This window comes from Dromaius novaehollandiae, chromosome 16 (genome assembly GCF_036370855.1).
Source record: "Dromaius novaehollandiae isolate bDroNov1 chromosome 16, bDroNov1.hap1, whole genome shotgun sequence".
NCBI lineage: Eukaryota > Metazoa > Chordata > Aves > Casuariiformes > Dromaiidae > Dromaius > Dromaius novaehollandiae.
In genome coordinates, this window is record NC_088113.1 from 20,843,495 (window position 1) to 20,855,264 (window position 11,770).

At 68.7% G+C, this 11,770-nt stretch overlaps 1 protein-coding gene across 1 annotated transcript; it reads left to right on the top strand.

Annotated features, from left to right (window-relative positions):
* Positions 1 to 1,672: 1,672 nt before the first annotated feature.
* Positions 1,673 to 11,222, top strand: XKR7 (XK related 7). Its single transcript, XM_064521706.1, has 3 exons — positions 1,673 to 2,124; positions 9,264 to 9,463; positions 9,711 to 11,222. Exons 1-3 carry the CDS (start codon positions 1,673 to 1,675, stop codon positions 10,661 to 10,663), a joined length of 1,605 nt encoding a protein of 534 aa, XP_064377776.1. The 3' UTR covers positions 10,664 to 11,222.
* The last annotated feature ends 548 nt before the right edge of the window (positions 11,223 to 11,770 follow it).

Genomic DNA, 11,770 nt, shown 5'->3' on the forward strand with positions numbered 1-11,770 from the left:
TGCTTGCTGTGACAGGGACACTATGGGCCAGGCTCCGTGCACGCGTCTGGCTTCTCCGCAGGCAGGGACGCCAGGGCGGACCTCAACGGCTGAACCGCAGCGAGCAAGCAAGAGCCCGTCCATCTGGGCTGGGGGCTAACGCTGCCGGGGTGCTGCTGCGTGCGCACACGTGCCCAGCGTGTGTGTGCTGAGGAGCAGCTGCCGGGCTGGGACACAGCACGGAGCAGAGCAGCCCAGGTGCTGCCGAGGGGAGCAGCACGCCTGCCCCTCACCTGGCACCGGCCCCACTCGCACTGTAGCGTGAGATGTGAGTGGCCTCCCTGGAGAAACCCTGCAGAGGAGCAAAAACCATTTCCGCTCCGAGCAGCAGGTCCCCAGCGGGATGCTGGCACCGCGCTCCTTATGCCCAGCGCTGGTCCCAGGTCATACCGGCCCCTCGCACCCAGCGAGCCGGCCCAGGACAGCCCGGCCCTGCTAGACCCTGCTCCCAAACACTGATGGGCAGCAAACAGGAGAGACGGTGGGACAGAGCCAAGGAGCCGGGCAGCATAGGGTCACGGGTGTCTGTGCACACGGTCACAGAAACCCGCTCCCTGCAAGGGGGGTTGCTGCAGGTCCACCCAGAGCCCTCGGCATTGCGTAGATGCCCCCGGCTCCCTGCTGCCCGCAGTGACAGCTCGGCCTGGCTGTGTGGCTTCTCCTGGACTTTTTCCAAGGCTGAGGCTCCCTTCCAGAGCAGAGCTCAGCTCTGGCCCTGCAGATCACCACTGCCGGGGGGGGAACAGCCACAGCAGCTCTCCTGTTCCCTCCCCTGGGGGCTGCCTGGGGCAGGAGCCCAGCAGCCTGCACAGGTCCCCCAGCCTTCCCCCAGCCCCTCCGAACCCTCCAAGCCTCCCCGTGTGGGGAGGCACCTCCGCAGGGACTGTGCTCCAGAGGGAATGGAGGGTGCCCCGGCCCCGCTCTGGACCTGCAGCCGGAGAGCCTGGTGCATCTCCATCCGTGCAGGCCCGTGCCGGGGACTCGCACTGTGGCCTGCTCCGGAGCTGGACACACAGGCAGGGTCTTGCCTGGGCTGAGGGCTCACACCCGGGGCCAGGGGGGCCCAAAGCTGCCCGGGGCGCTGCCTGGTGAGCTCCAGTCCCCGACGGTCTGGGCGGGGGGAGATACGTGACTGATGTCCTGGGGCTCCCAGCCAGGATCACGGCAGAGGGGGGGGAGGTGCCGCTGGCACCGCGTGCTCCCCGTCCCCGGAGGGGGCTCGGTGGCAGCCAGGCGGCCCTTGGTGGCGGGGTGTGGGGGGGCCATCTGCCCTTTCCAGAGCGGGCCCGGGGGGTGCAGCGGGGCCCGGCTGCCCTTCCCGGCGGGTGGTGGCGGGGGTGGAGCAGGCAGGGGGTGGTGGAGCCAGGGCCGGGGCTGGGCGGCGGCGTGCCCGGTGCGGCGCCGGTGCAGGGCCGGGGGGGGGCCGGAGCCGGGCGGCGGCTGGCGGCGGGGCCGGTGCAGGGGGCGGCGGGGCCGGGGCCGGTCCGGGAGGCGGCGGGGCCGGGGCCGCGGCCGGCGGCGGGCGCGGGGCGAGGCCGGCGGGGGAGGGCGCTGCCGGGGCGGGCTCGGCGGCGCCGTCCTCCCTCCGGAAGTCTCTCCCGCTCCCTCCTTTCTCCTCCTCTCCCCCGACAACATGGCCGCGAAGTCGGACGGCGGCGGCGGCCCGGCCGTGCGGCTGGAGAGCCCGGGCGGCGGCGGCGGCGGCGGCGGCGGCGGGGGCGGGGGGCGGCGGGCGGGCGGCGCGGCCCCCCCGGCGCGGCGCTACCGGCTGCGGGACGGCTGCTGGGTGCTCTGCGCCCTGCTCGTCTGCTTCGCGGACGGCGCCTCGGACCTGTGGCTGGCGGCCCACTACTACGTGCGGGGGCAGCGCTGGTGGTTCGGGCTGACGCTGCTCTTCGTGCTGCTGCCCTCGCTCGTGGTGCAGCTGCTCAGCTTCAGGTGGTTCGTCTACGACTTCGCCGCCAGCACCAAGGACAGCGCCGGCGGCACCAAGGACAGCGCCCGCGGCCCCCGCGGCTGCTGCCGCCTCTGCGTCTGGCTGCTGCAGGGCCTCATCCACCTGCTGCAGCTGGGGCAGGTCTGGAGGTACGGGGGGGTCGGGGGGGCTCCGGGGGGCTGGGGGGGCTGGGGGGGTCCCCGCCGGGGCACAGAGCCCGGCATGGGCTGCTGCAGGGCCTCATCCACCTGCTGCAGCTGGGGCAGGTCTGGAGGTACGGGGGGGTCGGGGGGGCTCCGGGGGTCTGGGGGGGTCTGGGGGGGTCCCCGCCGGGGCACAGAGCCCGGCATGGGCTGCTGCAGGGCCTCATCCACCTGCTGCAGCTGGGGCAGGTCTGGAGGTACGGGGGGGTCGGGGGGGCTCCGGGGGGCTGGGGGGGCCGGGGGGGGTCCCCGCCGGGGCACAGAGCCCGGCATGGGCTGCTGCAGGGCCTCATCCACCTGCTGCGGCTGGGGCAGGTCTGGAGGTACGGGGGGGTCGGGGGACACAGACATGGGCAAGGGCTGGAGCGGGTGGTGGGGTGCAGCGGGGACACAGGTCGGGTAGCAGGCTGCACTGGGGACACTGGTCGGGATGGCTGGGACACAGGTGGGGACAGCGGAGCAGCAGGGACATGGGTGGCGATGGCTGGGACACTGATGAGAATAGCAGGGTGCAGTGGGGACCCCGGGGGGATGGTGGGGTGCAGCGGAGACATCAGTGGGGTTTCTGGAGGCACCGCCTGAACCCGGGAGAGGGTGATGGGGACCCAGGCAGGGATGGTGGGGCAGAGCAGGGTCGCACGCGGGGATGGCAGGGAGCAGCGGAGGCCTGGGTGGGGACACAGGCAGGGATGGCAGGGTGCAGTGGGGACTGAGGCAGCTGGGGTGAAGGGGGACCAACCCCTGCGCAGCTTCAGCAGGAGGGACAAGGGGTGGAAAGGCCCCAGCAGAGCCTGTTTGAGGGAGCAGGTGGGTGTGGGCAGGAGCCGGGGCGAGGTGCCCACAGCCCGGCTGGGTGGTGCAGGCCTGCTCTCCCCGTGGCTGGGCAGTGCTGGGCCTGGCAGGGGATTGCCTGGCCCTGGCCACGGCACCAGGCCTGGCGGATGTGGAGTGACTCTGCTGGGCGCCGAACAGATCCACCCCCTGGAGCCTCTCCGAGCTCCTGCTCTTGGAGCCAGTTATCGGCAGAGTCACAGGGCGAGGAGGTGGTGTTTTTCCCCCAGTTTGTCCGGGTATCCCCACCGCGGGTGCGTTTCTGTTGTCTGCCCCTTCCCGGGCCTGAGGAAAGGCAGTCTGTGGAGGCAGGCTGAGGGGCACAGAGCAGCCCCGAGCAGCCTCGAGCCCCATCGCCTGCTTCTCTGTGGCCCCTCCGGAGGTCTGGGTGGTGGTTTACTGGCAGGACTGTTTCCCTCTAAGCTGTCCTTTCTTCCCGGTGCCTTAGAGCCGGCACCGCTCCCTCCTAGCTTGGTGGAGCTCTGTCTGCAGCGGTGCTGGGGAAGAGCCGGGGCTCTGCAACGTATCTGCTTCCTGGGGAGTGATGCTGGGAGGAGAGCGGAGACAATGGCAAATTCCTGAAACAATGCACTGAGCAAGCAACGCTTTCGGGCTGTGTTTTGGTGCCGTTTCTCCTCATGACCTCCTGTGGAGCAGACACTCCTTTAGTCTCTGTTGCTTCCTGCATGCGTTTGCTGCTTTTGCTGGGATGCTCCGGGATCTCCAACTTTGTTTCCCTGTGTAACCTGCACCTTGCTGGGGAGGTGCCCCCTCACCCCGCCTCTTCCCGGGGGGAATTGCAGGCGTATCTGGGTATCTGAGCCTGCCGGACGGGTGGAAACCCTGACTTTAATGTGCTTGAGGAGCTGGGGAGGGAAGGGGGGGCACTCCCCCCCCCCGGCCAGCCGGCTCCTCGGCTGCCTGCAGTGGCCCTTGGCCCCAGCCAGGCCCCTGTGGGCCCGGCCTGAGCTAGGACCACACTGCAGCCGGGGTTTTGCTCCTGGGTCCGTGAGCAAGCGATCTGCTGCACCGCCGAGGCTCCTAAGCCAATTAAAGTGGTAACTCTCAGCCCCGACCCTCCAGGACATGCTGGTCTCAAGCCGCAGCTGAGGCTCCTTCTAATCTCAGGATTTGCGATTTGCTCTGGTGACCAGTTAAATGCAGTTTGCTAAACCCATTACTGAGGCTGGATCTGGTGCAGGTGGATATGACAGTTTAAGAAGTGTTGAATTATAGCTGAACAAATATTGCGTGCGAGGGAAAGGCTTTTCCTTGGCTGGGGGGCTGGGACCTTGCCGGGACCCTTGCAGAACACCTCTCCCTTCCCTGATTTATCTGCGCCGTCCCCGGCCTGGGCAGCCTCGCGACTGCCTTGGCATATCTCGCCCCTGGAAAATCGATTGCTGCACAGCCCTGAGCCCCAGCTGTGCTCCAGCCAGTCCTGCAGAGGAACCGAAATCACAAAAATACAGCTGCAGGCCTCGGGGGTGTAAAACACACCCGCTAAGAGCACTGACCCTGAGATGCTCCCGAATTAAAGCTGCCGCAGGAATCGGGGGAAGTTAGTTGTGATCAGCGCGCTCACCGTGCACACGCGGACGCGCTGCCCCGGCGGCCCTCGGAGACGGTGTCGGTTGCACGAACGTGTCCTCGGGTAATCGGCAGCCGCGAGCGGAGCTTGTGCAGGGGCCGGGCTGGGCAGCGGGTGCTTCCTCCGCGTCGCCCATCGCCCTCCCCGGCCGCGGGCTGCCCGCGGGGGGGCCAGATGCTGCTGCCGGCTCTGCTGGTGCCTCTCCACATGGCTCACGCTGATACGATTTTGCAGCTCAGGAATTCGTATCCCCTTTGCTTGCAAAAGGTCAAAAGCTTTTTCACCAAATGTGGAAATATCAAAGGAAAGGGCCGTGCTCCGGGGGCTCGCTGGGCTCGCCGGCCTCCCGTCAGCGGCGACGGAGCCCACGAGGGGCTGGAGCCCTCCGAGTCCTCAAATCGGGTGGCTTTTCCCTGGCGGACTTGTCCCCAAGCAGGACGCTGGCTCTCAAGTTGGTCCCTTTGCTTGCCCAGCCTGTGTGCAGGCCAAGGGGCTTTTTGGGGCTGGATCGAGGGTTTTCCCGAGCGTGAGACGGCCCCGGCTGCTCCCGCCCGCCCGGGGAGTCACGGTGCGCCCGGAGGTGCGGGAAGGAGGAGCGCCGAGCCCTTCCTCGCAGCGCCGACGCGACGCCAGTGAGCACGTGGAGCTCTCCCTAATTATTTGGCTTTGCGAGATGTACAACGGATTAAAATGGCTGCAACAGGAAAGCAATTTTCTCCTTGTTTAAATGAAGGATTATGGAGCGATATCCCAAATTACCTTTTAGGAAAATTATGCTCTGTATCACTTGCTCTTAGACTGGCAGGTCCCTCTTGTTTTTTCATCTGAGAATGATGATTAATGAATTTGGTTATAACCAGGGCCTGGCTTTTCTCTGCGCACTTTTTTTCCCCCAATACCTGAAAATTAGAGTCTGTAATTGGGACACCATAAGGACGGAGCTGGCTCAGCAGCGGAGCTGAGGAGACGCTGGGATTGCTCGGAATTGCTCGCGATTGCTTCTACCGCTCGGAGCAGGGTCGTAGCGAGGCCCTTGGGCGGCCCGCGGGAACCTGCATCCCGGCAGGTCGGTGCCGCGGGGCTGCGGACCAGCGGGAGAAGCCGGGGCGAACCGCGCTGCCGGCCCCCGAGGGACGTGTCGGGGACGAGCTTCCGTCCAGGCCCTTCAGATTCACTCTGCAGTGGCTTTCATCGGGTTATTCTTCTTAATACAAAGGAGGTAGTAATTAGCCCTAAGAGCCCGCTCTGCCAGTTTCTGCCTCATCATCAGTTTTTTCAAAATTAAATGATTTTTTTTAAGTAATTGATTCTGTATTTCTCATGCAGCTGCTGCTGCGTTTGGTTCATAAAACCCTCGCGGTGCTCTGTCAGTGCGCACGAGGATGGTTTTCTGGGTTGAAACACAAACTGTGTGATCAAATGCATAACAAATAAGAATCAACATTTCACTCTGGCAAGTTGATGGGAGACGAAATCTCGTTTTAACGAGATCTGTGGAAGTGACAGGATGATGGGAGAATAATTGTGCCCCCGCCGAAAGCGGGGGGAGGCGGAGGGTCACTAGTTGAGCTGCTGGCGAGCCGGGGCCGGGGCTCGGCGGCTCCGTCCCTGCCCTGGCCCTCGGGCCGGGCTGCGTGTGCGCGGCTGCCGCCGGCCGCGGGGGCAAAGGTGCTGCCGGAGGATCTGCCTGCACCGGGCTGCTGTGCGCCGCGGCCGGCGGGATCGTGGCGACGACAAGCCCCGTTAGAGACCTGACGGCGTGGAGCGGGCAAGGTCGCTGGTGCGCGGGGTGGGGAGGGCAGGGGCCCTCCCGGGAGCCGGGCTCTGCCCAGGGACGCGGGGCAGCGCCGTGGGCCGGCATCGCTGCTGGGAGGCCGTGCGCGCCCCGGGTGAAAAATTGTCACATCTGGTGAAAAAGCAGCTGACCTTTTGCAAGCAAAGGGGATATGAATTCCTGAGCTGCAAAATCACATTTTCAACCTGCAAAGGGCTGGATTCAGATTGCCTCTCCCTTCGCTTTCCCATGCTGCTCCCTCGGTTGCCAGGCAAGTCCCCCCGACTTGCTGCGCTGCCTGCGAGGGGGAGCCCGTCGCTGGGCAGGTCCCGCGTGGGGAGCGGCTGCTATGGGGCCTGGCGGGGCGGAGGGGCCGGGCCGGGGTGGCGGGTGCTCGCGGGTGCCGCGGCGGCAGAGCTGGCCGCGCCGGCCGGGAGCAGATGGCGGCAGCAAGGGCTGAGCTCACGTCCCCGCCGCGCGTCAGGGCTGCTCCGGCCGCTGACGCCACCGAGGGCTCCCGGCCGCGTGGGGAGGGCAGGGAGTTTCCCCTGCTTCCCGTCCAGATCCCGGAGGGGCAAATCCGCAGCGAGGGAGACGCAAGCCCGGGGGCTGGGGCACCGGGGAGGGCACAGCTTGCTGTGACCCCGCAGCTCTCCCAGGGCTCCCACCCACCGTGGTGCCACGGGAGCGCGGGCGCTGCTGGCATCCCGGCCCCGGGCATCCCCCCCTGCCCCGGGATGCTCTGGGCATCCCGAGTACGGCTTGGACATGGGAAGGTCAAACCCGGCTCCTTGCCCTGGGGGCCGTGGGGATGGGGGAAGCCTCAGGCCATGCTGAGTGGGGGCAAATTTGCTTTTTTCGGGCCCTCGCCCTGCGTGTTTCGGCGCTGGCGAGCCCCAGCTGTGTGCGGTGCCCACGGGCAGCGATCTGCTCCCGTGCTCTCTGCACACAGGCCGTTCGGTCCTGGAAGGCGGGAGCCTGGCAGACGCGGCCTCCCCTCGCTGAGCGGTGAGTTATGGGCTGCAGAAAGCACTAAAATTAGCCGCTCCTTTGGAGCTGCGTGTTAAAGCCTCATTTCTACACTAACGCAAACAAACAAATTGGAGCCCGGGAACCTGGCGCTGGCTGCAGGGTCCCAGGCCGGCACCCGGCGGTAATTGGCACGTAATGAAGCTGGGATGCAACTATTAAAATCGCATTATTTGCTGACACTGACGTCTTGTTCAGCTGCCAGCTCTCGGAAGGTCTTTTTGTGACTCCCTGCAGGACGGACGGGCGACTCGCCGAAAGGGAGGGGATGCGGAAAGGCCGCTGACGTGGCCGCTGCGGGGGACACTGCCGGGGCTGCGGGAAGGACCGCGCGGGAAAGCGGCCTTTGGCGCTCGCTCAGGCCGTGACGCTGGCGAGGGGCGGCCCAGGACGGGGCACCCCAATAGAGCAGCCGTGCGGGGCCCCGGTCCTCGGCCGCGGGGGCTTTTGGCACGGCCGAGCACCCGAACGGTTTGGGTCTCCGCTCCTGCAGCCTCGCCGGGCTGGGACACAGCGCTCCTGGCCCCGAACCGCCCCCTTAGTGATTAATTCGGGCTTTCGCAGTGCGGGACCATGGGCTTTCTGGGCGCCCAGCGCAGCTGGCCAAGCCCCCTGGCTCCCCTTCGTGCTGCGTGCTGGAAGTGCCGCTCAGTCCTGCCCGCCGCATCCCGCGGGGACCTGCCGGCCGAGGGACCGCCGCAGCCCCTCACCGCGGCTCCTGGGCTGCAGCCCGCCCAGCAGTGCCGACGGCCCAGCCCCGTCCCCGCGTCCAACGGCTCCCCGCCGGCCCGGCCCCTCCCGGCGCTGCAGAGGGAGCACACGGCGCGCGGCCCGGGGCTGCGGGCGCCAGATGGGAAGCCGGGAACCAGCCTGGCTGTGCCGGAGCCCTGGGGCTGCCCTGGTGCCACGTGTCGCGTCCCCGCGCGGGGCGATGCCGGCGCCGGCACTGTGCAGGGTGCCCGGTCCCACCTGTGGGACCCCCCCCTTCCTCACTGCCTCCTTCCCGCTGGCGGATGAGCTGGGAGCACTGGGATCGGGGCTTCTCCCAGCACTCACGGGCTAATGGAGCCAGCTGGCAGCGTTTTATGGGTCTGATCTAAAGGTCATCAGCTTGCGTGACAGTTTTACCAGGTCGGGAGGAAGCTTTACAGCCTGCTGCCTTTTGCTTAATCTTTCTACTTTTGTTGTCCTCTCCCTCCCTCCTCTCCTCCGGGTGCCCCGTGCCCCGGCCAAGGGAGTCCCTGGGCGCCGTGACTCAGCCGGGTGCGTGGCCGTGCCGTGATCCCCTCCGCTGAGCCCGGCCGGCGAGCAGATGGCCGGCGTGTGCCCGCGCCCGCGGCGCTGCCAGGAGCCGGGGAGTGGTCGGCACGAGCGGCCGGCAGCTCCCCGCGGGCTCCTGGCGAGGTCTCGGCCGGAGCAGCTGGTGCCTCCTTCCTCTCCGATCCGCGCGGCCGGAGGAGAGGGGAAGGAAAGACGGGCATCGCGCCAGCCGGGACAAAAATAGCCCCGTTGGGAACCGGCCGGGCGCGTTGTGGGCCGGGACCGGAGCACCTGCAACGTGCCGGGCGTGCGGAGAGCTGGGCCGTGGGCTGGGATCCCCAGCCGGAGGGTGGGAGCCGGACCCTGCGCATGGGCGCTCCGCTCCGGCGCTGCCGACCGCGGCTCCCGGGCCAGCGTGGTCCTGGGTGGCTGCAGCGGCTGGGGAGCCCCGGGGTTTGCAGGAGCTCCCCTGCACCGGCATCCCAGGGCCGGTCGTGCATGGGGCCCCCCAGCTGCCCAGCGCCGGGGGGGGGACAGGGATGCCGCGCTCGCCATCGCCACCGCGCTCAGCTCACGGCTCTCCGCCCCTCCCTCGTGCAGGTACCTCCGCACCCTGTACCTGGGGCTGCAGAGCCGGTGGCAGACGGAGCATCGCCGCCGCCACTTCTACTGGCGCATGATGTTCGAGAGCGCGGACATCAGCATGCTGCGGCTGCTGGAGACCTTCCTGAAGAGCGCGCCCCAGCTGGTGCTGCAGCTCAGCATCATGGTGCAGCAGAGCAGCATCGAGCCGCTGCAGGGTAAGGGCAGCCGCGCCGCGACCCCCCCGGCTCCTGGGCCCCCGCCCGCCGCGGGGCCTCGGCAGAGCCCCAGCCGCCGGAGGCTGCCGCCAGTTTGGGGCTGGGGTGGCCGGAGAGGGGACCCTGGGCGGCTCCAGGCTGGTAATTGCTGTCGCACCCCTCTCGTTTCCCCCCCCCGTTGGCCCCCCAGCCCTCCGCTCCCCCCGCAGCCCCGCTCTCACGGCCCCTCTCCGCTTCGTGCCCGCAGGGCTCTCGGCCTCGGCCTCGCTCCTCTCCCTGGCCTGGATGATCGCCTCCTACCAGAAGGTGCTGCGGGACTCGCGGGAGGACAAGATGCCCATGTCCTACAAGGGGGCCGTGGTGCAGATCCTGTGGCACCTCTTCACCATCGCCGCCCGCGCCATCGCCTTCGCCCTCTTCGCCTCCGTGTTCCAGCTCTACTTCGGCATCTTTATCGTCACCCACTGGTGCATCATGACCTTCTGGATCATCCAGGGCGAGACGGACTTCTGCATGTCCAAGTGGGAGGAGATCATCTACAACATGGTGGTGGGCATCATCTACATCTTCTGCTGGTTCAACGTCAAGGAGGGACGGAGCCGCTACCGCATGTGCATCTACTACGTCATCACGCTGTCGGAGAACGCCGCCCTCACCGTCCTCTGGTTCCTCTACTACGACCGCGAGACCACGTCCGACTTCGATGCCTTAATCCTCGTCTGCGTGGTCAGCTCCAGCTTCGCCCTCGGCGTCTTCTTCATGTTCATCTACTACTGCCTCTTGCACCCCAACGGCCCCATGTTCGGCCCCCCCTCCGGCGGCTGCATTTTCCAGGAGCCGCCGGCGCCGGCCCCGGGGCCGCCCGCGGACGTGGTCACCAGCCCCCCGCGCTCGCTGCCGCGGACTACAGGGGGGGAGCGGGAAGGGGCGCCGGGGGACCGGGACAGCTGCCTGCCCGTCTTCCAGGTGCGGCCCTGCGCCCCGCCGCCGCCGGCCGCCCGCGCCCCGCGGACAGAAGGGCCCGTCATCCGCATAGACCTGCCCAGGAAGAAGTACCCGGCCTGGGACGCCCACTTCATCGACAGGCGCCTGCGCAAGACCATCCTGGCGCTGGAGTACGCGTCGCCCACCACGCCGCGCCTGCAGTACCGCACGCCCGGCGCCCCGCACGAGCTGCTGGAGTACGAGACCACCGTGTAGGGCGGGGGGCCGCCGGGGGCAGGCGGGCCGTGCCGGAGGGGCAGTCCCATTTCTTAGCGTTTTTGCCTTTTTTCTGTTCGCCAGCGCTGAGGCGCCCTTGGTGCTACCGCCCCCCGCGCCCTGCTCCCGCGGGGCCCGCGGCTGAGGCCCGGCGGCCTCGTCACACCCCACGGCGGCCCCGGGGCGGCCAGCGCGGCCGCCACGCCGAGGGCTCGTCCCCGCGGAAATACCTCACCTGTGCCTGAGCCGGAGCAGAAACCGCGGGCTGGGGCGGCCGGCGGTGCAGGACGGGGCCGGGCGCCGCGGGGCCAGCGGTGCCCGGCACCGGCGAGGGGCTCCGGGCCGGGCTGGGGCAGCCCCGTGCCGCACGGCGGGGACGCGCCGGGGTCCCCAGCGCGGTGCTGGGCGGCGGGAGCACGCTGGGCTCCCGTGCGTGCCCGGGGGGGGCCTGGGCACGGGGCATCCCGGAGGGGCAGCACCCATGGGTGCCACCGCTGCCCAGGACCCAGCTCCAAGCCCGCACCGGGACCGGGACGCTGGTGCGGGGCTGCACGGGGGGTGCGGGGGGCTGTGGGGCCGAGGGGAGCCGGTGGGGCCGGGGCAGCCGTGGGGCAGGCTCCGCGCGGCCGGCGCTGGGGACCCGGCCGGGCCCGGCTGGTTCACGCGTGGCCCTGGGGCACCGCACCGGCCCCCTCGCCCCCGCGGGACCGGCTTCTCATCGCGTTTTGTTTGTTTTCACCTGGCGGGTGACGTTGTACGTGACATTTTCTACCTCCGCTGGCGCTGACGGGGCAGGCAGGGCCCCACGGGGCCGGGGGACAGGGACCGGCGGTGCTGGCTGGGCGCCCGGCCGCCCCCGGCTCGGCGGGTCCCCAGGGCAGGGCCCCCCCGTCGCTCCCCCCGCCTGGGCTGGGCATCGCTGTCCGTCTGGGGGAGTTCCCATCCATCCCCCCCCCCGTCAGCACCAGCCTCCCTCCCCTCTGCCGGTGTAAAGCCAAGCCGGGATCTGGCCTTCCCTCTCCCTTCCCGCTGCCCCCGGGAAGCATCCCTGGTCCAGGGGCCGGGGGCACGGCTGCGCCCGGGGCCAGGGACGAATGTGTCCCCATC